Source organism: Odontesthes bonariensis, chromosome 6 (genome assembly GCF_027942865.1).
Source record: "Odontesthes bonariensis isolate fOdoBon6 chromosome 6, fOdoBon6.hap1, whole genome shotgun sequence".
NCBI classification, from domain to species: domain Eukaryota; kingdom Metazoa; phylum Chordata; class Actinopteri; order Atheriniformes; family Atherinopsidae; genus Odontesthes; species Odontesthes bonariensis.
The window spans coordinates 16,273,286-16,298,654 of record NC_134511.1 but is presented as its reverse complement, the minus strand read 5'-3'; the positions used below and the strand labels follow the sequence as shown (position 1 = coordinate 16,298,654).

At 40.9% G+C, this 25,369-nt stretch overlaps 2 protein-coding genes across 4 annotated transcripts in view; one reads left to right on the top strand and one right to left on the bottom strand.

The window, feature by feature from the left end:
* Window positions 1-15,702, bottom strand: part of msh3 (mutS homolog 3 (E. coli)) — a 47,116-nt gene extending 31,414 nt beyond the window's left edge. For 2 of the 3 annotated variants that reach the window (XR_012769922.1, XM_075467626.1), the window contains exons 1-13: window positions 15,244-15,702; window positions 15,045-15,162; window positions 14,564-14,853; window positions 13,847-14,071; window positions 13,295-13,411; window positions 13,080-13,197; window positions 12,542-12,684; window positions 10,238-10,404; window positions 5,967-6,076; window positions 5,646-5,760; window positions 4,685-4,769; window positions 3,870-3,979; window positions 1,005-1,137 (exon numbers count right to left, since the gene is read on the bottom strand). Coding sequence is in view for 2 of the 3 variants with exons in the window: in XM_075467626.1 (XP_075323741.1) it covers window positions 1,005-1,137; window positions 3,870-3,979; window positions 4,685-4,769; window positions 5,646-5,760; window positions 5,967-6,076; window positions 10,238-10,404; window positions 12,542-12,684; window positions 13,080-13,197; window positions 13,295-13,411; window positions 13,847-14,071; window positions 14,564-14,853; window positions 15,045-15,162; window positions 15,244-15,378 (1,866 nt within the window). In the remaining variant the exon portion in view is untranslated. The remainder of the gene's footprint in view (window positions 1-1,004; window positions 1,138-3,869; window positions 3,980-4,684; window positions 4,770-5,645; window positions 5,761-5,966; window positions 6,077-10,237; window positions 10,405-12,541; window positions 12,685-13,079; window positions 13,198-13,294; window positions 13,412-13,846; window positions 14,072-14,563; window positions 14,854-15,044; window positions 15,163-15,243) is intronic. The other variant, XM_075467627.1, reaches the window with a different exon arrangement.
* A 7,097-nt stretch (window positions 15,703-22,799) lies between these two features.
* Window positions 22,800-25,021, top strand: LOC142382864 (prostate stem cell antigen-like). The gene is made up of 3 exons (XM_075468991.1): window positions 22,800-22,914; window positions 24,538-24,645; window positions 24,738-25,021. The coding sequence occupies exons 1-3, from the start codon at window positions 22,869-22,871 to the stop codon at window positions 24,890-24,892; spliced, it is 309 nt and encodes a 102-aa protein (XP_075325106.1). The 5' UTR covers window positions 22,800-22,868; the 3' UTR covers window positions 24,893-25,021.
* Window positions 25,022-25,369: the final 348 nt, after the last annotated feature.

Here is a 25,369-nt window from a genome sequence, read left to right as displayed (position 1 = left end):
AATAGCAAAACACTGACGCAGATAATTGCCAAAGCTGCCATTATTGTATAATAATGTGTGTAATTTTCAACTATTTTAGCAACTGCTAATCTACAGTATTGACAACAAAAAGAATAAAAAATAGCCGTCAATAGTGTAAAAACAGCCTCAGCAACTGTTTTCTTTCTCTTAAGATCAAATTCTAAATTAAATCTGCAATCATTTCGAATTGATCATAAACCAATGCCCCGCATGGGAACGCCTCTGAGGAGAGTATAGCTGGTAATCTTACTGTATGGTTGCCAGTCAGGTTAATGAGGGTCACACCGTCAGGAGTTTTGGTATTAATCGCATGCCGCAGTTTTAATGCTCCCCCATGTCTGCAGACCCTGCGTTGCTCTTTTATGAAAGCAAACAAACAGCAACTGGAGACCATAAGCATGCCCTCCCTCCCATTATGTCAATGAACCCATTGAGACACAGGCCATTACACACAGGCACATTTATCTACAGATGGGCAAAATGGCAATTAAGGCCCTTCCGTCTGTCTGGTATCTGTCTGTGTTCAGTGACATTTGATCATTTTCTTTTAACAATAAATGAAGGAGTCCGAAATTTGAGCACGAACAAGGTTACCAAGCTCAGATGAACACAAAGGATGAAGCCCTGTGACATTTCTTAGATGTTCTGATGGGGAAATGAGACTGTCAGACAATCAGGTAAGTGCCGCAGAGACAACTGCTCTCTGTTGTTAATCAAGAGTAGCGCCATAAAAAAAAAAAAAAAAGACATTTTCTTTCATTTCAAGCAAATTGACAGGAAAAAGGACCAAAGCTTTTCCTGTGTCAGATTTGTCCTGCAATTTTTAACCATCACCATGCCACAGAGCTACGATAGCGAGACAAGCCTCATAATATCTGCCAAGAATGATTAGAAATCCACAAGAAATATGAGCTTGTGAAAAAATATCAGAATAAATGTCATTCTAAGGATACGAGATGTGCACATCATGTGTGTTTGATCACCTTTCTGTGGTATATGCTGCAGATGCCTCTCTCCAGGTCAGGCAGATGTGACAGCAGAGATCTGATGGAGTTTAAAGTGAGGGAGCCCGAGTCCATGATTTCCTGCACAGCATCCTGCCTCTCAGAGATAGACCTGCGTTTAAGTGGAAGAAAAAGGAGGAAAGACAGGAACAGAATGAAAGGCAGAGACAAAGTAATCACAATGTTCAGTTCCCATCAAGAGCAAAAGACAGCAGAATCAGTTTTGATTTGAAATTCTTTCTGAAAATTGTCACCGATTAGCTTTTTCACGAATTCAGGGAGCATCTTTTGAAAGAGGTGACTGCAGTTAGAATGCAGTGAAAAACTACTGAACACTCCTGATTTCCTCCATTTTTGTGAGTATTTGACTTTCTCAGGTGTCCGTTATTTTTCAAAGAGAATTAGGGCAGACTTTCCCTGTTGTTTTCCACTCACACAACTGGAATAACTGATGTGGCAGCAGGGCAAAGCAGACCAGGTGAAAAGCAAAATCCAAAACGTACACTGTGGAAATGATTTTGAGTTGTTTCAAGACCCTCGAGGAAAGCTGACGAGATTCCTATTTACCCAAAAGTATTTCTGTAGTGACACCTATTGTATACTCCATGTCCCTGTAATATTGACAAATGAGTAGAAAACAGCATACGAGTGGGCAGAGAAGAGTCTCCCACTTGTTGGAAGCGAACGTCTTCATGCACACTCGCTCATAGTGAATTCTCCTGAGAATTCACTATACTGTTTACACATGGGATTAGAGGCTTTTGTTTGGTTTTGCTTTGTTTTTTTACACATCTTGCTAGTGAGCTGGCAGTGTAAACTCTGCAAATAGCCCAGACCACTTGTTGAAGAGAAAGTGTCAAGAAAACCATCACCCTGCAGTACATTGCAAAAAAAAACAAAAACAACTTACATTAAATTATGTCGGATCTAAAAACAAAATTCGACCCAAAACACAAGCAATGCGGGTAGCCACAAAAAATTACATAAAAAAAAAAATTGAAGCTTTTAAAGAGAGCATATGATACTTTCTGAATTTTTACCCAGCCCTCAGTGTGTTATAGTATAAACGGTGCCTGCAAGTCTTCAAACCCAAAATCTGCCTTTAAGCTGCCTGACGTTTCTGCAATCCACTGTTCCTCTGTCTCCCATCTATGTCATAACGTAACCCACTTAATTCGGGCAGTTTAGTCATATTGAGAGCAATTATGATCAAACCAGTGGTTGTGTTGAAATAAATTGTATAGTACCTGAAATACCCGTAACATTATTAGACCCCTGAGTTACAGTTTCAGTTGTGGTAGCAGCTGTCGCAGTAATATCTGGGCCAGGAATGATACGAGGTAATATCAGTAGTATCAGCAGTTGCTGTATGTAAAAGTAGTGGTAACAGTGGTAGTGACAGGAAGTGGTTGTAGTAGCCCCTTAATGCCCTCACTGTGCAAAAAAAAAAGAGCAATGGAAATCTGTTTCTTTGCATTCTTTTTTCATTTCCTTTGAAAAAGAATGATAAGAGTCAATGGTTTTTTCAAATTTGGTTAAGATATCACTCCATGGTAAAAAGTAATAGCATAACATGTGCTCACTCTCAGCCCTAACCCGAGCGATAGAAATGGCTCAGCCAAGTTTACAACCACAAATTTGTGTTGAGATTAAATATAGCCACTGAACAATGTGCGTGTATTGCATGTGTCTGTGTGCGTTCCTGTCTGAGAGCCGTGGTGTGTGTCAAAGAATTCATTTGTCTGAGTGTAATCTGGATTTTATTCCCGTTTCCGTATAATCTGAAAAGCAGCGCTGAGTCCACAGCTGTAATCCCTCTGCGGGCAAAGGAGGGCGCACACACAGAAAGATAATATGAATGATAAAATTAGACTGCAAAGCATTGGAGCGGTAATATATTACAACAACTTTGGTATTTTCACTGCCAGGCTGCTGAGTGAAGGAATGAGTGTGTGTTCTGAACTTCATCTTCTCAAAGAGATTTTTGTTATTTCTTTGTGATTTTGAATAATATCGGCAAACGAAAAAGGAAAAAAAAAAAGAAAACTTTTAATAACGGTCGCACCTGAAGCTCATTCACGAAGGTCCCCAAGCAGAGACAGATGTTGTTCTTCACATCTGCCGTGACTAAAATGATTACACACCACTAAATTACAATCGTAACAAAATAATGTGCCTGATTTTCGTTTTCATTATCTACAGGACTGACATTTACTTACTGATTCATATCCAACAATAACATTGCAGTCGCAGTGTGCTCAAAGTTAAGCCACAGAGGCTGAGCTGGGCCTCCTGTAAGCTGAGCTTTGAATAACAAATAAAGGTGAGTTCAAGTGTTTGGCGAGCTCAAGTAAGATCTGACCAAATGCAATAATGTGAAAAGCAAAAACAAATGCCCTTCGTTTTCATCCTTCCCATCCTAATCGTAACAAAACCAGCAAATAGGTATAATTCTGTGGAGTTACTTCATAAGAATATACTGTATCAGAGCTTAAATATAATGTGGTGGAAACCTTACACCTGCCTGAGGGTGCTGTTCCAAGTAATTAAACCCAAAGTTAATGGATATCATTATTACTCTGCAATCACACAAGCATTTAATGACGTGGACACTTGCAGTTATTAGAAAAATGGGAATCTTTCCCATCTCAACCAGTCATCCCATATAGTGTGAAAGCAGCATAAATTCTGCCTGCTTCAGGGCAAGGAAATGCCCAGAGAGACTCGTAAAGTAGGCAAACCACTATTCAGATTCACACCGTGTCACTGAGAAACAAAAAGATGGTGATAAGTGAGAATGAAGCTGAATCAGAGGCGACAGTCAAAACGGATCCCAAAACTCACAGCGGGTCTGTGAGGGGCTGGCTCACCCACTTCCTCATCAGTCTCCTTCCAAACGGAGTGCGAGTGTGGTCCAGCACCCACAACAGACTTCCCTTCACATGTCCGTCCGTCTGTAATGGAGTAGGCACACACAACAGAAACACAACACGTTGACATCTGCATCATTGTGAGGCAAATTAATGGAAGTAGTAAATGTAAGTGGTGAACCAATGATGCAGCCCAGTCTGTCAAATCAGGATGCAGGAACTAAGCTTGAAGCAACTAAACATTTGTTTTGATCAGAGAAACGATAGTGAGCTCTGATGAAGTGGAACTGGAAGGTGTTCTGCATGACATTTCTACCTGGACAGTTGTTGACATTTTTATGTTCTGAAAGCTTGACAAAAGGGAAAATTTCAAATAAAGCTAATGAGTCAGTCAACTCAAGGTGTTTTCACTCTGAGATGAATATATACCCGTTACATAAATAATCACCAGCACGTTTCAGAGCTATAGACTTGAAACCTAAACACAAGATAGTTAAGTGAAAAAACTAAGGCTTGAGACTCAATTAGACCGACAGCAAAAATATTCAGGTTTCAGACTGACCAGGAGAAATCCTGCAACAATAAAAAGCAAATGAGAATGCAACACGTAGATCAGACATAGCCAGACATCTTTTGATGATAAAGTCTCTGTAGGAAAGGCCAAATCCAAAGACAGGGTGATGCTAAAGAATTATTCAGCATGGTGTTAAGGATTTATCTTTCCAACAGAGGTCACCCATTGTTGTACCGAATCAATGCCCGAGACTGCTGGTTGAGATGTGAATTTACCTGATTCTTGAGTATTTCCAGGTTCCTGAGAGTAGCAGCACTGAGGGTCATACCCTCCGACTCACAAGACAGACGCCGGAATGAGCTGAATGAAGAAGAAAATGATAATCAAACTATCAGTGTCCTCTGAGGAGGAGTTTGGAAATGTGATGACTGCAAGGATTGAATGTTTTTTTTTCATGCAACTCAGGTTAAAGCAAGACACCTTTGGCTCAGGTGTACATCCCAAACTCTCTCATTCTACTACAAGCCAACCTGTGTCCTGTGGGGAAACAAGTTGTTCCTTTCCAGAAGTGCAGCGAATTTAATATTTCGCCTTACTAGCATCCAGAAATAGAGTTTACCTCAAAACGTTGAGAAACCTTTTAGATCAATTATTAATTCGTAGAAAGTGTAAAAGAGTTTTTCTAAATTGCGTTTACTTTCCTACACTGCATGGGAACACATGGAAGGCAAACATTTAGAAATATCCAGGCCGTGGGGGTCTTGGGTTGAAGAGTTTAAAAGTCAAGGTAAAATTTTGTAGACGATGAACCACTTTTTCCCCCCAATCTCTTTTCACCCAATTTCTTTTGTAACCTTTCAGATAAGGTCATCAGGTGTACCAGCAGGCAATGTTTCTTGGCATCAACAAAGAGATTAGTAATAGTGCTTTTTCTGGAGCCAGTATTTTTTAATGCCTTTTGTATTCTGTGCTTGCAAAACCTTTTAGAGAAAGATATTTCTTTACTTAAAGATATATCTTTAAGATAGAGGGGTGAGAATGTGCCGATGTCCTAAATTATTGCTACTACGTCCTTCCAGGTCCAAGAGTAAATCTAAAAAGCATGAGCATAATCAACCTTCAGTTCTCCCCACTCACTCCAGCAGCATTGCTGAATCCTAGTTCATCTCAACAGGATTTTATAACAGGCGCTAAGAACACTGGATGATTACACTTGTTACATTTCTTCTCATGTACCTTTCACTTCTTAGAACTCGTTCCAAGTTAAAATCTTGGAGGTACTGGATGAGCGGCCCGAGACAGCAGATCACCGGGCTCTCAAAGGATGCGGCGCTCGACAGAGAGCGCGAGTCTGGAGAACACAGACACGTAATCGTATTAGATTTTTCAAATCAAAACACAGCCATGAGTCATGGCCCCATGCCTCAGACTCATCCAGCTGAATAGCTGTCATAGATTCAATAACAGGATGTGTGTAACTGAGGTGAATGTGAGGGTAACAGCCCAAAATGAAAAGAGACATGCACCGGAAAAAAAAAAAAAAAAAAAAAAACACACCTTTCTCCTGAGAGTGGCAGTAGAATTCGGTGACGGTGTTCATTGCAGAGGCAAACTCAAACTGAGCGCTGTCCCTCTGCTCGACTCTCACTCGGTCGTCAGCCTGAGCGCTGGAGTGCAACAACATAAACAACAATAATGAACTTTAGTGATCATCCACACCACATGATGGTACTGATCTGAGAACTCGGTGATGCTTGTGACTACTGAAAAAACAAAGAAAGAAAATACATATTATGTCTGTTCATCTTCTCCACAGTAATAAAATGGGCCACACTGCACACTCCTGCAATGCCTTTGTTCGAGTAGACCCTTCAGTCACACACACACACTAACAAAAAAAAAAAAAAAAAAAAAACACATTTCCCCCTGCATCTCCCTGGTGCACCATCGCATCTCTCTATTCTCTCGGCAATGCTGCTCTCAAGGACTCTGTTGCTTCATCTGCTCTGTTGTTGCCAGGGCAACCAAGGCAAACACGTGGATCTGGACGCAATGTTTGAGCATTTTCTTTCTTCTGTTTCCTAATGCCTATACACACACACACACACACAAACACATACATACGGAATAATCATCATATTTCACTTCAGCCTCTGGTCAGACCAGGAGCAAAGATCCCATAAAAGTGATCAATAGATGGCATATTTTGCTAGAAATGAAACTGGAACCATTAATCATTTGACCGGTCAATTCAACCATATTAAGGGGTTTATAAGAACAGCTACAATTGCACTTATTGATCCAGGGACAGCGCTGCAGTGTTGCAGTTCTGCAAAAACCCAGGCCCATTTTGATAACTACAAAGGTGGATGCTGGATGAAATTTATGTAAATAATTACAGTCAACGGGAAGTACAATTAAGGCCAAAATCAGACCATAAACCCAAGAAGTGGACAATTAAAATTTTTGGTGTGATGGTAGAATAAGAGGAAACATCATGAGATCAAAGGCCGTCTCCTCTCTGAACCATAAATGTCACAGAAATCCTCTCACCTCTCACTCATAATCAAAGTCCTGCTCAAATGAGATGAAAAGTGAAGGGATCATCAAAGCGTTTGGTATTCATCTGCAGTTTGGGAACAAATTACTTCCCGCCTACACTTAACTGGACTCAAATGGGCCTAGGTGCTCCTCACATGCTCCGAAGCTCCAGATTTTTTACATTTTATTGTAAAAACAGTAAAGTATAAGTGCATAGTGATACAGCCAAATTTCCAATAAAGTGTGACTGACAATCGGCACATTAAGACTACATGTCAACTTTCAATCCCTTCAGGCGAGTCCAAATTGTCACTCTGCTCTAACAAAATCTTTTTTTTTTTTTTTTTTAAATCACCGTTCAGGTTACCTAAAGACAACATATGTGCAAATGTAAAATGATCTCCCATGGAAAAATCTAGAAGCAGCAGCAGGTCTTAAAAGTTAGTTGTTTTTTGGGGTTTTGTTTATACAGTCCACAGTGTTGTAGGGTCAAACTCCATTCTCTTCCCATGCGTGGATTCTGGGATAAGGACAGTGTGATCCAATAAACTGGGTCAAGCTCTGACTGTAGCTCCACTCAACTGTGCATGTAACCAAGTTAAATGTGAGGTCTGAACTCTGTCTTATTAGTTTATTGCAAGCCAAACTGTATGACATGGACCTTATAAACATGGTTAAACATGTTTGAAAGAGGGTGAAATAATAATACATTTTGAAACGTAAAACATGGCTGTGAAGGAATTCTTCACCGTTTTGAATCACAAAATTGCAGGAGGAATATATAGACAACATTCAATGTTCGGAAACTTTTGTCTGGAGTATGGCAAATACTCCAATATGGCAGAGTGTACATCTGTCTTATGACCCCATGTTAGTGGGTCCTGACAGAAGAAAAGTAAGCGTTAAAAAGTAAGTCTTTTTGTGCGTGTCTGTGAAGTTACTTTCCTCTTTCATGAGGACAAAGCAAGGGGTGAAAATCACCCTCTTAAATTTAATTTTTAATCAAAAGTTAGACTTCATGAAGTGTCTTTGGTTTCTCAGTCAAAACCCAAGAAGACGAAGACAAACTGAGAGCTTCCAAACTGCAGTCCACAGGCTAACAGGTAATGTCATGGTCACTTCATTCATGTCTTTTATAGATTCTAGACTCCATACATAAGTACCGAACTGATCTACAATGTCATCCATGTAGCCACTAGCATGGCCAAAAACTCGTTATTCTGGATAAATCCCAGATTGTTTCAACACAGTTCCTATAAGATCTTTTTCAAGCACTTTTTTTAAGCATACATATTTCTCCAATGATCTGTTTTCAGAAGAGCGTGTGCATAAATCTAATTAAGTGTAATGAAAACTATCTCCCCGGAAAGGAACCATTATGAGCAACCAGGAAAAAATGTCATACATATTTTGTAAATGCTGGGAGCGGTGTGATGGGGACCAAATGAATCAAAAGCAGAAATGCTAAAGGTTAAACCCGACATGTTGCTACCCAGAGATCAGAGGGTAATCCGCAGGACAGATTAAGGTCCTAAATTAGCACCGACTGCTTCAGGCTGAAAATAAAGCCACACAAACTTTCAAAACACGAGTAGGTTTCTTCGTCTTAGTGGGGATCTATTCTTAAAAATGGCAGCCCCAGTATGTTATGACAAATTCTTAAACGCTTTGGTGATCATATCGAAATCTTGGGAAAACATGAACATCAGCAACAGCACCAACCAATGAGCTTCTCAATCTCTGATCCTGACTCCGGAGTCTGGATGTGTGAAGCCACTAACACAGCACCTAGCTACAGCCAATCTCATGGGGACTCATTACCCGCTGCTCCATGGACACGAAACCCCGTTGCCAGGGGTCTTGTCTCGTCAGCCCACCCCAGAGACAGAGACGCCGACACGCTGACGTAAAGCAGTCACAAAAATCCCCAGTTTTAAATGCTCTCCTGGGTGGGTCTCGCTTTAATGTCCTTTAAACAGTTGGGAGTCAGATTACTCTAATTCTAACAACAGTCAATGTTGTTACACATTGACAGATCTATGTTATGCATCCAGGTCTCACCCCCTTCAGTTTGCTGCAGTAAAACAGAACATTTTTGTATTCAAAATAAAAAAAGCTTTGAAGGCTCACAGTACTTTGGATGTGAAACAGGTTTAAAATGTCTGAGACAAAGCTGCCCTGGATTCCCTTTTTACAAGCTGCAAACTGATCAAGCGTTTTTTTCTGCGATGAGAACAACGCCAGAGAGCAAACAATAACTTTAGGGGCCGTTTCTGCTTAAATCCCTCGACACGGGCTTCTGAATGAAGGAGAGGAATGAATAGAAATGAGTCAAATGTTCAGAAACTGAAATTGAAACCGATGCCATGATGAAAAGAGACGGTGATGAGAAATGTGCGCCGTCAAGGAGTCAAAGACAAAAGAGGTAGGAAGTGGCAGACATTTTTTCCCCATTTATCCAACCACTGCCTTCTAATCAAATCCACTCCCTCGCACTCTCTCGTTTCATTTTCACAGCATAATGCAATCATGCGCAGCCCCCAGAGGATGTCGTTCCTGATGAACAGGCAGCTCTAGACTGAAAGGCAGCGCAGCACGAGGCAACAGGTTTGTGGAATATATCAGGTCAACATCACTGTCGCTGGGCATGCTGTCAGTTGGCTAATGAGCAAAGGACACTTCTTTTTTTTCTGACCCACTCCTCTTGATCTCACGGTTCACACAGCCCGAGCATGTTCGATGGAAGTCCGTTTTTGCAAAAGAGAGCGTAACCTGACATAATTTTCTTCTTTTCATACTGGCTATTAAAAGATCAGATGCCCTTTAAAATTCAGTCTTGTTCTGTAGAAAAAAAGTAAACAATAAAGTGGAACAAAAGTGTAATTAGCTGCTGGTGAGCATAAGAGAGCTCTATACTAAAGGGAAAACAAGGCTGCAGCTATTTCACTTAAATAAAATGTTAAAAAAATTCTAAATTCAATCTTTTCAACATCTGCAGCACACAAAACCTGTTTAAATGTTCCAAAACGTATAGAAAAAGTATGGAAGGTGCCGAGGACAAGTATCTCATAACCACTCAGTGAGCACGCATTGATTTCCTCATCCAGTCTGAGCCCAGAGAGCTCCAGACACAACAACTGAATGAGACCCCGAATGAAAAGGACTGAACTCTCAAACGCAAACACAAACACAAGCTCTTCCAATAAAAATTTGGATAAAAATAATAATACATACACTGTGCCAAAAATAGACACATATTGCCCCCTGGTGCCCCGATGGCAGATTACCTGGCGTTACTGATACTGAGCAGGAGTCTCTGAGTTTGTTCTGAAAGGTCCGAGGCCACCAAAATCTCCACAGGATTGATCTTTAGGATGCGGCTCTCCAACTCAGTGCGAGACGGACCGTCGGGGAAACAGTCCAGAAGCATGTCTCCAGTGCTGGGCTGAACTGCCTGCATTTGAAAAACACATGCATGAGAAATTATTTTTAACTAGTGAATATTTTTGAGCCCTTGGTCTGAAGCTTAGATGTTACCCTCCAACAAAATAATCCTTTCACACCACAAACTCTTTAAAAATCGGTTCCTACATTTCACGTGAGATGCTTTCCTTCTAAACTGAAGTGGGTAAAGTACTGTAAAGCTTCAGCTCAATGGTTAGCAATTAGTTTCTAATTATTCATCATTAGGAGATTAACCTTTTCAACACTATTGTGACCAACATTCATTTGTATTTATTGCTAAAGAATTCCTTTGTTCTCCTCGTCAGGGCTCAGTGACCTCAATACACCTTTAGAGGACGGCATTTAGAAGCCTGTGATACATATATATCATGACAAACAACATTTTTTATTTAAAAAAAAAAAAAAAAAAGAAAGGATTTTGGGTTCATCTTTTTCTGACTGATGCAGCAGGTTAAATACGACCAAATAGAGGAAACTTCATCAAATGTGTCTAAATGACTGCAAATGTCAAAAAGGAGTCAATTATGCCTGACTGAGGCGATTAAAGTTGTCCCACAGAACACATTTCCTAAGATTGCACATGTATGAAACCTATTTGAGACTAACTGGGTTGCTGTAAGATTCTTCTCGTCATAAAGCTCTGTCAGAAAAATCAGTTGATATATTAGATTGGATGCGTGACTTTGTCCTTGCATGATATAATTTCAGGTAACTGAAATGGATGCAGCTGTTGAGTGAAAATGCTTTCCAAGGACACCAAGCTGCCGGACCGGCTTCTTGTGCGGTGCTGTCCGAGATTCCTCCCCAGATTTCCTGAATCTTCTCCCAATATTCAGCTCTCTAGATGCTTAAAGACCAATGTTCTCTGCAGTCTAACACAATAATCCCATTACACAATCCTGACATTCTAACCTGTCTCCAAGAAATCTTCCAATTATAAACAAAGGTTCAAATAAATCAATAAATTACAGATTTAGGTTTTTGTTGCATTTTTAAAAACTGAATTTTGTGTGTCTCTAATGTGTATTTGTGTTTTACACATCTACCACTGTGCACACTGACACATTTGCCTAATTCCTCTTCAAAAAAAGGCATTATGGCACGACATGAGAGGAGACTCAGGCAAACTGGTGATCCACAGGAGACGTTTTTAAAATGCATACAAAAATTGTTCAATGTGACAAACAACAGGCTGTGAGGTAACAACCTTTATTTAAAAAAAATAAAAAAAAAGGGGCAGATCATTTTGCAGCTTTGTTTAACATCGATGATGCCACACCCTTACGCATTACCATAAAGCAGTGATACTCACTATTTTTTCCATAAGAGCCACATTGGCAGAGCAAAATCAAGGGAAGAGACACTTTTATGACAACATACTAAAGTCCCCTTTTGTAAATATGCATTTCTACACATAAAACATCCCACAAAAAAAAAGAAACAACCCAACCAATACATTTTCAATTAAGACCATATTTGCCTTAATACTGGCATGTATAACCTGGCATGCATGTCCTTGATTTTCTTCATGTTGTATTTGTAGTTTGTTGTTATAATCATAGTGAGACGTTTAAGATGAGCATGGTTTTATGCTTTTTTAATTAAATACCGATCCATTGTGCCTGCATCTCGCGCTGGCTAAAGGAGCTAGCGTGCACGGCGGTCAAGTGTAACGGTGGTTTAAGCGGGCTGCGTTGCCAGGTTTAACAGAGCCCCCTTTAGGAAACACCATTAAGCCTTAATCAATACTGTGCAGTATTTGCTGTATGTTATTTGAAAAAAATTTATTGTTACCATATTGTTATAATGCGAGTGCGAGCCGCCAATTAAAGCTTGAGGAGCCGCATGTGGCTCGCGAGCCGCGCAATGAGTATCTCTGCCATAAAGTAACATTTCTGCAACCCAGAGGCCCACACGCCATGTTGGCTGTTTTCTGCCCGACCTACACTCCTCATCACCAACCCCGACTACAGCGTAACTTCGGACTTCTTTGGTTTGTTTTTTTTGTTTTTTATTCTTGTGAGATTTTCAGGAACAACTGTCAGATACAGAGAAGCAAATCATTCAAAATGAATAAATAAAACTACCGCAGGAATCAGGCAACCTGCTATGCAGGTCAGACTCACCACAAGCCCCACAGTGAGCTGCTTCCTCAGCTTGTCCCAGTTCTCACTGATGCACAGCAGGAAGCTGTCAGGGGGGTCAGACACTACGTCACCGCAGCCCCCCTCCTCTCCCACAGCCGCAAGTCTGCAGACGGGGTTTACGTCTGAAAAACTGTCAAGGAAACCACTTCAGACATATTGTTAGAATTGGCTTTGTTCTGAGACACTGTGTATTCATATTCTGTATTTTTCTAAATAACCGATGTTCCTAACTTGTACTTGTACACTCTGCTCATACTACGCAATGTATGTCCTTGAATGGTCCAAGACTTTAAAATAGCATAACTGGACTAAATAACTGGGTCAGATGATGTTGTCAGACAGGTCCAGACTCAGAGTCCAGCGCTGCCATACTTAACATGTGACCACTAATGAATACTTTGTCTGTGAACTCAAGATTTCTCCAGCTTGCACTTGGGCTTCCAATGAAAGAATCGGAGATAGAGATAGAAAAGCTGTTTTAAGGACACACGCACACATTCACTGTAAGTAAGGATACCCTCCCCCACCAGAGTGGACTTGGTGTACAGGGCACTTAGCTGACGAGTGAACAGAGCGTTTCTATTGGCCCCTGAAGCCTTAATCGCAGATGTCTCTGTCTGCTTAACCACACCGACCTAAAAATGAAAGACAAAATGGGGGAAAAGAAACAGCTGGACTTTCTCAACCACTTCACAAGGTGAACAGCAGCAATATAAAAGACATACGTGATACCTTGTGTCCATGAGAAACCAGACGCCTGACATGAACAAACAGCCGGTGTGTGGGGATGCTGCACGTCATGAAGTTGTGATCCAGATGACAGATGATATTGAGCTCCTTTGCAGCAATCTGTCCAAACACACACAAAGATGGCATAAAAGTCCACAGCTCATTTTGAAATGATTTGTCTCTCTCTTTTATTCAATGTGCTCTCTCTCTCAAAAAGCAGTGTGTTTGAAGTACAGATTTCGATTTTAATATTTTCTTTGCTCTGTGGGCACAGATTTCCAACAATCAAAACCTAAAAAAAAAAAAGAGAGAATTGTCAAAATGAACAGTTTACAATGTCTGGAAAGGTCTTTTAACCGTAAACGAATCAAAATTTGATTGCAAAATTTCAGTAAAAAAAAAAATAAATAAATAAAAACTACAAAAACACAGAGAATCATCTAAATTACGTATGAAGTGATATTCCAAGTCTAACAGATTTGATTTAGCATAGTTTGAATCAAATTAAAACAATTTCCTTGTGCAATATAGCTACGAACACTTTTCATTTCTCACCTCCGCATCCCCTCCAAAGAACCTGTACTTGTAACCACACTCAACAGCCAACAAGGCATCCTTATGCTGCTGTTTGAGCTGGATGACCTGCTGTTCCAGGGGAGTGTACACGCTCTTTGAGCGTCTGGAGGCAGCGCTGGAGTCTGATGGTGGAATCAGCGCTGCCGCCCTTCCTCCCCCTCCTCCCCCTCCTCCTGACTTGGCAAACTGGGACAAGCAGAGAGCCTGCGAAATAAAGAAGAAGAAAAAAAAAAAACATTTACTCTCAAGTCAACTCTGCCGTTGTTTTCAGGCTCTTACAGTGTCAACGCTGGGGAAATGACATCACCACTGAGTCAGAGCACAGGAAGGCTTTCTCAGTGTCAAATCATGGCTCCAGTTAAGGTCACAGAGGGGGCAGAGTATGACGCCTTAAACCGCTTTGCCAAATCCAGATGAGTTTTATGATAAATAAAACTCGTACAGAACAGAAGTGACCACTCAGTCAGCAGACAAACACATCAAACTTTGTTTAGTGAAAGACAGCAAACCAAATGTCATCTCCGTTACAGACTTTGACAAATAAAGAATGAAAGACTCCCAGAAAAGTAATGGCAGCCTGGTAGTACACTGTGGACAAGTAGTGTTCACTTCTTAAATGGACACTAACAACACTTGGGGTGAGCTAAGCCATACCAGAATTTCACTATTTTCATTTTTTTCTTATTTATTAATTACCTGTTTCTTAGCAGCCAGTCCTAAATCTTCCGTCTCTTTGACATCCTCCTCTCCATCCTCACACTCCTCCTCTTCCTGTTGAATTTTGTATGTGGAGGTGTGTTGGTCTGGAACTCCACAAGCAGGTATAACGCTGCTTCTCCGGTCACAGTCTTCACTGCCAGCACCACCTTTCTTTGTTTCCTCCTGGGCGTCACTCTGCCTCACGCAGGTGAAGCCTTTCAGCTTTTCCAAAGTGGAGGAGCAGAGGCTTCCTCCTCCTCTGCTCGAGGTGAGCTCCAGCTCCGACTCTGAGGAGAGGAGACAAAAACACCAGCTGTTATTAAGTTTTTAAGCAGTCAAAGTGCATCATGAGGAATACAATATTATTAAATGCTGTGTGGAGAGGTGTGATGCTTGAGGATAACTAGAAATGGTTGCAATAGGGATGAGCAGCATGAGGGTTTGGAGGATTTTCTTGTTTTTTGACATACACACTGACCTTTAACACTCTGACAGGGCGCAGGATCACTCTCCAGACCTCCCAGCGGCTGGTCTGTTAGAGAAAGCTTAGCTCGCTTTGATGGCAACCCAACATCATCACCAGAGGAAAGTTTCTGCTGCAGCACAAATACAGTTCAGGTTCAGCGATTAGCGTAAATCTGCCATGTGTGGGGTTTATTTAGTGAAGCACACCTCACCTTGCCGCTTGAAAGCTGGTGCTCAGCGGGATTTTGGTTTATCCCATACCGAGTACTGCTGCTGCCGCTCAGCCCTCCGAAGTACCTGCTAATGGAGGTCTGCGTGGTGCAGGACTTTTTCACAGACTTTGGCATGCTTAACCTGCGCTTACACTGAATACATCATTAAAACTTAAAAAAAAAAAAAAAAAACCCTGCGCGTATGCAGCCAATGCAATACAAGGCTTTAGCCGAAGCTGCCCGGCGTTTCAAAACATAGCGGCGCGTACAACGACGTCACGAGGCACGTAAATCGGAGCTGCTCTTTCTTCTTCTTCTTCGTCTTCCTCTTCTTCTTTTAGATTCACTTGCGATTGGCAAAATCAACTTAAATTGCATTACCGCCACCAAGTGGACAGCAGCGTGGCACAGAAAGAATACTACATACTTTTCATTCAATCGGTTTCTTTTAAAAACCTAATATTGTCAGGAATGATCTTACTTGTTTGACCTAAAAGACCAGGTAAGGAAAAACGAAAAAAACCTACTTTGCTTTTTTTTTAACTGATTGAAGAATGTCATTCTTTCTGTGTTTCTGTGTATTTCCTACAGTGAAGTAGAACATGTTCCACAGTTTCTGGCTGACTAAAGGGTACACATATCCCTGTTGGATATTTTTGCCTGTTCTATATAATATATGGTTGAGACCTGTACCTATTCTCAAACAAGTAATAATGTTGCTTTCCTTTCTTTTCCAACTCACGTTTCTCCCAGCAGAAACGTGTCTCTAAAAGTTATATATATACCTTCCACTTTCCGTCATATCCCAGTATTCCTGCCACACTGTGTGTTGTCGTGTTCGTTTGTCTGAGAGAAGATATCCAAACTCTAAATCTAGCTCAGAATTTATTAAATGGTTCATGGTTCAAGTTACACAGCGCTGTGGACCTCTCTCTGCCAGCCAGTCAGATCAGAAAAAGGGTACCATCCATCCATTTTCTATACCCGCTTAATCAAATTTAGGGTTGCAAGGGGGCTGGAGCGTATTCCAACTGTCATTGGACGAGAGGCAGGGTACACCCTGGACAGGTCACCAGTCCATCACAGGGCAACACAGGGACAAACGAGACACACAACCATCCACGCTCACACTCACTCCTAAGGACAATTTAGAGTCAAAAAGGGGTACCACGCTTTTTCAAAATAAACCTTTATATTGTCATACAAACATGATGTAAATATTATTGGTCCAAAAGTTGGGGAGAAGCCATGGTTTAGACTTGACTTTCCCTGATTGGTCCTTTGTCCGATATCAGCCTGGTACCCCATCTCTGCTCCAGTCAGATGTCTTCTCCCTGTGTGGGAAAACTCCTCCCTATCTCCCTGTATCTGGTCATTTTCCACTATAGACTTCATCCCACCTGTTTTGACTCTCCCTGTAAGCATGTAGCAGTTTCTCTCAACACTCAACTCACTCCCTTTCCTGTTTTCACCCTTCACACCGTGGGGTTAATGCTTGTTCCCTTCAAAAAGGAGTGTATCAACTCAGTATAAGCACAATGCATAAATATGTACAATAAAAGATAATATTAAACCCTCAGCAGTGTGTATACATCCTAATGAAAGTTTAGGCCTCTACTTGGCTCACCCTCTCTGGCTTGGCACTGCCAACCCATCCAAAACTTATAAAGTTTCTTCCAATATGTTTGCAACAGTTTGTCAAAACATATTTGGCCAAATCAATTCATCCGCAGTCAAAAACAGATCTCATGAGTGCCCAGTTTTTTGGAGAGATGGTCTGCTTGTTACCCACTCCTGTCCCCACTTGTTCGTCCATTACTTTACTTTTTGCTCCACATGAGTTTTTCATCAAAACCAAATCCCAAGAAGCCTGACTGCCCTTGTTAGCCCAAAAGATTGTTGGTATAATTCAGTCAAATAGGTGTAACCTTACAGCACTTTAAAAAAAACAATTCACTTGAGTTGTAGCCACCGATCATTTAAATCCTCATTTACATGCCTACCTTTCCATTTCAACTATTGCAGCCTGGATTTTCGTTTTAATACAGGAGACATTACAGCCTCTTATCCACATTGCCCCATTATCGGCATACAGGGATTCATTATGGACTCATTACGGACTGCAAATACTGCCTGTCAGGTGGGTGTGGTGGGGAAGGTAGGACACGGATGTGGACTTCAAAAAGAAAGCTTGGTTTATTTGCAAAGTGAAAAGAACAAAAGGCGCAGCTGAGCCAGATTCAAAAAAGGCATGGGATAAATAAATACTTAGCTTCAAAGGACAACGTGGCGTGGCATGAGGGAAATCTCAGGAGAGTAGGTACATAAACAGACAGGTAAGGTAAGTGTGGCAAACAGGGTAGGTAAGGCAAGAAACAAAGGCAAAGATCCAACAAACAGACAGGGGAGACAGGGGACTAAATAGAGGGCTGGGAGTGATTGGAGAGTGAGTGCAGCTGGTGACAATGGAAATGTGAGGGGAATGAACTAATTAACTGAGTGAGGGAAGTGAGGGGAAAAACAATGGCAAAACACATGACAGGCTAAAAACCTAAATGTAACCTAAAACTAAAAACATAGTCCCATGGACACTGCCTTGTGGAGTTCTATTTTCCACTGTAAACACACTGGAATATTCCCTTCTGTACTTGAATTTTCCTATCAAATACGAAATCCAGAAGCCCATTGTATACTCACGCCAGCTTTTTACAGTGACTCCAACTGATAAAGAAGACCTTCTTTTCATTTGCCTTTTCAGACAGCTCTCACTTTTTCTCTGTTGGTTTGTACTATTCTGATTTCTGACTCGGGGCAAAGTACTCCATCTATTGTTTTCTGACCCCTTTGGAAACCACTCTGATAAGGTGACAAAAGATCTTTGTTTTAGAATCAAGTAGAATAAGTAAGAAAAAAGTCTAAGTAGTTGTATGTTAATCCCCCTGATGGCTCCATGATTTTACATAAATGAGAAGTAAAGGCAATGGGTCTATAATGTGTAAGACTGATCTTTCCCTGATTTCAAAATGGATACTATCACTGCTTACCTCCACTCTGCTGGAAGTTGGCCAACATCCCAAACTGTATTATGTGGGCATGGTACTACTTTAAATGTTTTATTACACATTGTTTCCACCATCTGATAATATACTTGATCTTTCCCAGGAGAAGTCTGACAGGCACTGATAATAGCTCTTCTAAGTTCAAATATGTTAAAAGGCAAAGTCTCCTGACTCTCTTTTCTCTAAAAAGTTAGGGTTTATCCATGTGACGTAGGCTCTTACCTTCTAAGATAGTAGCCCAGTGGCAGGACAACTATTACAGTCTGAAGGGTATCAGTTCCTTTGCCAAAGTTGAATCAAGACTGACCAGCCAGCCAACAAGAGTCTGGAACCCAACTATCTGCTGCCAGCAACAGAGAGGAGGAAATAAGGGAGAAAAACCACTAAACTAAATCATCAATCAATCTCTTTGCAACTTCTCAGAGGACATTCCAGTCAGCACGTCCAAATTTCCACTGAGTAAATTTGTTTACCGGTTAGCACCATTGCCTCACAGCGAGAGGGTTCCAGATTCAACTCCTGGCTGGGGCCTTTCTGTGTGGAGTTTGCATGTTCTCCCTGTGTATGTGTGGGTTCTCTCCGGGTACTCCGGCTTCCTCCCACCATCCAAAAACATGCATGTTAAGTTAATTGGTGTTTCTAAAAAAAAATTGTCCTTAGGAGTGAGTGTGAGCGTGTGTGTGGTTGTTTGTCTCGTTTGTTTCTACGTGGCCATGTGATGGACTGGCGGCCTATCCAGGGTGTACCCCGCCTCTTGCCCGATGACTGCTGGGTTAGGCTCCAGCCCCCCCGCAGCCCGACCGACGGATTCAGCGGGTATAGAAAATGGATGGATGGATGGAAACTTATTTACCCTTTTAAGATAAATCTCCATACCATCTTAATCACTACTGGATAGTGATGTTTACCAATCATAGTATGTTTTAAGACATCCCATGTACTTATACCAGCTATAGCACTGGATGCAAATGTCAGGACAAGTGCTGCCTCTGTGTTTCACATGCAATTGAATCATGTCCCTTCCCCATTATTAATACACACCAAACACTAACCTTCTATAATTTCTTAAACCACTAATCCATTTGAATCTGTGCTATTGCTTTCCCGTAATGTATTGTGTGACTCAAAATCCTCATACTACCTTGCAGTGATCCCCCAAAATCTGCTAAAATATCATGACTTAACTTCCCAAATGGATCATAGTCATTTTTAATATCTATAGTACCTTTAACTGTCTATACCGTGATCTTGATTGATCCCTGATTTGTGCCTATATGCATAAGCTTACAACTAATTCCATTCTGTATGAATACTGCAACTCCTCCTCCTTTGCCTAAAATCTTTTTTTCTTCTAACTGCTGTATAACCTTACATAATAAAATCTAGCTGTGGCTTTAACCATATCTCCTGCTTAAAAACTGGCATCAGGCTTCTGTCTCAAACCATCAATATAGCTTTTAAATTCCTGACCATCTGCAGTTAAACTGTGTGCATTCCATTGAATTAACATTAAAACAGTTCAGATGATCCAGCCCGTATCTGAGAAGGCTGTGTCTCTTCATTTGGAATATCTTCAACTGTCTCCCTGTGATATACCTTAATATTGTCAGGTGTGGGTTTTTAAGGGAGGACACGGATGCGGATTTTCCAAAAGTAAAAATAGGAAGGAAAAGGAAAGCGCGGCTGAGCCGGATACAAAAACCTAAACTGTGGAAATATCTATGACGAAACAAAACAAAAGCATGGAAACTTATCTGTGGCGTGGCGTGGCGTAGCATGGATGGTGACGGGGAAGGATCTCACAAGAACTGAAAGGAAACCTGGAAACTAAATACTGTGGATGGTGATTAAGGATGGAGTGCAGCTGATGGGGAAAACACAGGTGAGGGACGTGAGGCTGATTGCAGGGAAGGAGAGGGTGGTGTGACATGAAAACTAAAGACCTGAACCTAAAACATGAGAAAAAAAAACTAAACTAAGACATGAACTATAAACCAAAACATGACCTAAAACTCGTGACATGGCGTTACAAATATTCAGATACTTTGACAATGATTTTAATTCTGTCAATTCAACCTTTTGATTGTGCTGAACAGTCAACTATCTCAACCATTGAGAGTACAAAATTGGTCTTGTTCCAGTTTATGACAGCTTTTACATTTAACGGTTTCTTTAATGCTTGTGGGATTTGGTCTTATCAGTTTTGCGATCTCTGGGACTTCAGTTCTTCTGCATAGCTGATTCCCGATTCCCGAAGTCACTTTTACTCACTGAGCTATGCTGAGCTGTTTTCTGCTTCACGATTATAACATTTCAGCTTTGTCACATTTACCATAATTATGATCTCCTGCAGATGTAAGCGGTGGGGAAACACATGGTCTCACCTCATAACTCATGTATCCAAAGAAGATTTTTTTTTTCTGGGAGTCTTTCCTCATCAGAAATAATCAGCTGTGAAAGGCAAGCACATTTCATCCCATTTTTTGTTGTTTTCATATGTTTGACCTTATTTGCAATATTCCCTTTAACATCTTCTACTGATACACTAATTGGTGTCCATATTGGTGACTTATTTTCTGTCATTAATCAAACAGCATTACAGTTTCTTACCGTTTATCTTGTTGATTCTGATTACTCTCCCTTGTTGTCCTCCGTCCTTACAAGTAACCAACAACGACCCATTTCTCAATATTCTAGCACCCTTCACTTCCTCGACTTCCTAATCGATTTGGTTGGCTGGATTAGATTCCAGTCTCTAAAAGAAGCTCCTCCTTCTTAAACAATGGCCTTTTGTTTCTCTGGCCCTTCTTTTTTTTTTTTTTTACTCCAACCATTCCAATCCCAGTCACACTATCATCCGACTTATCAACATGTCTCTTGTTACTTTTGTTTTACCCTAACTATTCCACTTTAAAACTCCAACCACCTACTTACATCTGTTCGAGCTCACTACCCGATCCATCCCTTCCCTCTGCCATCCCCTCTCCAGCCTGTGTGAGTGAAATACAAGAAGTTTTTTAAATATAAATTTGAAGTGTGAAATAGATTGAAATTGAAGGTTTAAATAAAGTAAATAGGTTTTCAGTTCAAGTTAAAGGCTTGTTATATAATGTAATTTTTTTGCAGTTTTACCCATCCATTTTCTATACCCACCAGATCTAATTCAGGGTGGCTGGAGCCTATCCAGGGGTACACCCTGCATGGGCATCACAGGGCCACACAGACACAAATAACCACGCACACTCACTCCCAGGGCCATTTCAGAATCACCAACTAAGCTTTTTTTTTTTTTTTTTTTTTTTTTTTTTTTTGGATGGTGGGAGAAAGCCCATGTGGAGAACAACACTCAGAAAGGACCCATCTGGGATTCGAGCCAGGAAACTTTCTTGCTGTGAGGTGACATCACTAATTAGCACACCATACAGCCCCAGTTTTACTCAATCTTTTTAATTATTCTGGTGATATCTTGGTTCAGCTCTGCTGCACTTTTGGTTATGGAAGCTCCAAGTGTTCAAAATGAAATACTATTAAAAGACATTGTTGTTTAAAGATTATTCCGATTAACTTAAAGAATAAACCAATGGTATGATAAACTATACTCATTACTGCGGACATATTAAGTCCTATAAAATTCCCCTGACATGTACATTTAGGTCAAGATCTATTTGAATCCTGACACAAGTTGATTTTAACTCCTGACCTCAACAAGGAAATGTTACATAATGAATATTGTTTGGCCCTGCGCACTCTAAGCTTTAATTTGAGACTTTTCGCATCTTATAGAAGGGTTTGGGAATCACACGTCTTGTGAGGCTCCAATGCCAGTAAGACACATGACTCAAAAGCTGTTCTGTCTCATTTGTATCATTTAGTAATTGGTTTAAATCAGGATTTACTCTGTTTGTATTTGTCTTTTTTTGTTTGTGGTTAGACCCTGAGAGTGAGTCTTGTTCTGATCCATGTCCTCAGTTCCCTTGCTTTAGCCCTCAGCTCCACTGCAGACCTGTGTCCACTCAATCAGCCACAGCTGCAATCACTTCCTCATTTGTACCACTCCATATATATTCCCTTTGGTTAGTCCTCCTCCTTGCTGTTGCAACCCTCTTGGAATTCTTGAAAGTCTGTTTCAACTTTCGGTTGTTTTCTCCCAGCTCTGCTGCACTTTCGGTTCCAGTTTTTAAATAAAGCTTCTGTTAAGTCTCCATCTGTCTTGAAGTTTCTGTTCTGCATTTGGATCCTCTCCTCTCCTCTCCACCACCACCAACAACTACAGCGTTCACAACTACAATCATTCCCCATCAGTTCAAAGTCTCCTTTTGATAATTGTATCATTAGACAAATATTCCTTTATACCAGATGGATGAGTCATTAACATTTTTCTTTCTTGTCCAAGTGTCTCAGGAACAATTAAGTTACTTAAGGTCCGCTTTCAGTCAGGTCACATGGGAGGAGGCTTTGTCACAAATATGCAAATGCTGTAGTACTTAAAGCAAGAGGGGAGCTGAAATAGAAAGGCTTTGCTCAAGCTTTCATTCTTGCAAGGCTGATTAACAATTCAAGCTCGTGATGCGGCCCTACGGAGTCCTGATCCTGTTTGGGACTCTGTCTGCAGGTAAGAGCGTCTTTCAAGTCAGGCCATGAAATAAAACAATGAGCTGATGTTGATAGTGATAATAAGATTAGAGAGGAAGGGGTGTTGGTGAGATTGTGTTGGACATGACTTCCACAGCAGGCTATTGTTTTTATCCTGTACCATAGTTGGTTTAAAAACACTAACGACCGTGCGATCACTTTTGTGAACACAGAAAATGTAAAAACAAGGATGTTTGCAGTAATTTTGTGGGAGTTTATGCATCAGATTAGAGGCCTGCGCGGGACAGAATTTACAGTCCCGCGCCCGCCCGCACCTGTCATATTTTGTCCCTTTGCTTGAGGAAAGAAACATGATCTTAGCTGCGCACACCACTGTCCGATCCTTCAGGTGGGGCACATAGTGCAGGAGCGCATTAGATGGCACAAGCAGCTATCACAAGAAGCAAAGGGCAGCTGATTTCCCTCTGCGTCGTACACAAGCGAGAATGACTTCCAAATATCTGATTTTAGAACTTTTGACTTTTTAACAGTGAGGGCGTATTCACACCTACCTCGTTTGGTCCGGACCAAACGACCAAACGGACCAGATTTCCGTTGGTTCGGACCTTTTGGGATGGTCTGAATACAAACCACCGAACTCTTGTGGACGTTTGGGCAGATGCCCACATATCATATACGTTGAAAAAACATATAGTTTTGATTATATTAAAAGCAATAACGGCACGGAAAGCGTCCATGACTACATTCACTTTTGAACTTAGCACTTTATGTTGCGCGTCGATTCTGACCAATAGCCGAACGACTTCAGGGCGCGTGGCTTTGATGACATATTTTGGTCCATTTACTGAAATGTACAGTCTGAAAGCGAACCGCACCAAAATGAAAAAAAAAAAAGGTTCGGACCAAAGCAAGTGAACTATCGGACTTTCCTGGTCTGAATACGCCCTGAATGTACCTCTCTTTAAACCAGCACTTACTTCAGAAGCGTGTGCTTCACTGGAACTAGAGGAGCTTTGCTCTTCTGTCATGATCGGAGAGCAGAACGGAAGAGCAGAACGGAATCGGAAACCTATGCGAGACATCTACCCAGGCTCCGCCCTCGCAGTGACGCAACACCTTCGGCTCTGCTAGAGATTTGAAAGTCTATATTAATCAGGCTACGAGACATCCGCAAATGTAGACATCTCATTTTTTTATTAATAGGCCACCAAATAAAATATCCAGCACAATGTAGGCCTACTGTTGGCCTATAGCCTATGTGATAGACATAAATTAATAATTTATAGCTTTCCCGGGCTCTACAGCAGATCTTTCTTAATTGACCTCAAAAAGAAATATGAGTCTTTTATGTTCAGCAGCAGAGCTCTGAGACTTTGGAAGAACTCTTAACAAATGTAATTTCACATTTACAGGTTGCAATAAGTAAAATCTTATCAAGCTATTAGTTATTTGTCATTTATTTAAAAGATTTTTCTTTTGTTTTAATATTCTATAATGGAAAGTTTTTCCAAGCACAGCTACAACCTGCCTGCTGATAGATGTTGCTTTACAAACATCCACAAAATATCAGCTTTGCTGAAATGAAAAGTCAGAGTCTGCTTGTGGCTCATGTTGAACTGTTGTGCTTTGTGTTTTTGTGTAGCCAGTGCATTGAGATGCTACACATGCACAGCCACCGAATCTAAGTCCTGCACCGACACCAAATCCTGCGCCGTCATTTTTGACCGCTGTTTCTCTCTCAAACTGGACGGTGAGTTGTTGTTCTCTCAATTCACGGTGCACACTCGCTCACAAGCCAAAGTTCCTGTTTACAATGTTTTTCTTGTCTCTGATGGTTCGCAGGGTTCGATGTGGTTACAAAGGGCTGTCAAAACCATGTCGCATGTGGAGGTACCATAAGTTGTTGTGAAGGGAATCTATGCAACGGTACCTTACCAACTATTCCCAGCGTCATCCTGCTGCTGGTGCTCTCAGCCACCACCACACTCTTTCTCTGAGGCTATGAGATCACTACTATGGAGTTTATACTCAGTTTGCTGAACTCAAGAATAATAAATCATTGTTCAACAAGAAAAAAAAATTCAATGAATACATCTTGATATGTTTTAAATCAAATCTAACAACTGCCCAACTGTTGTTGTTTTTTTTTTTCAAAGATTTCTTTATTGGATTTTCAAAGGTAAATACAAAGGTTTAGGATCTTTTCATGTGGCGTATGTCCAGAGCCCAACAAGTAATGCAATTTGAGTGGCTGACATTAGGAATGATACCACACATTGGTTATAAAAACAACAAAGAACAAACCAGACCCCCCCCCCCCCCCCCCCCCAACCATATACAGTACACCATTTAACACAAACTAAACAGAAACATAACATAAACAAATAAATTATAAAAGTAATAATAACAACAATAATACCAAAACTTAAATCACAAAATAAAAACATAGGCCTACCTACACAATACACAAAGCC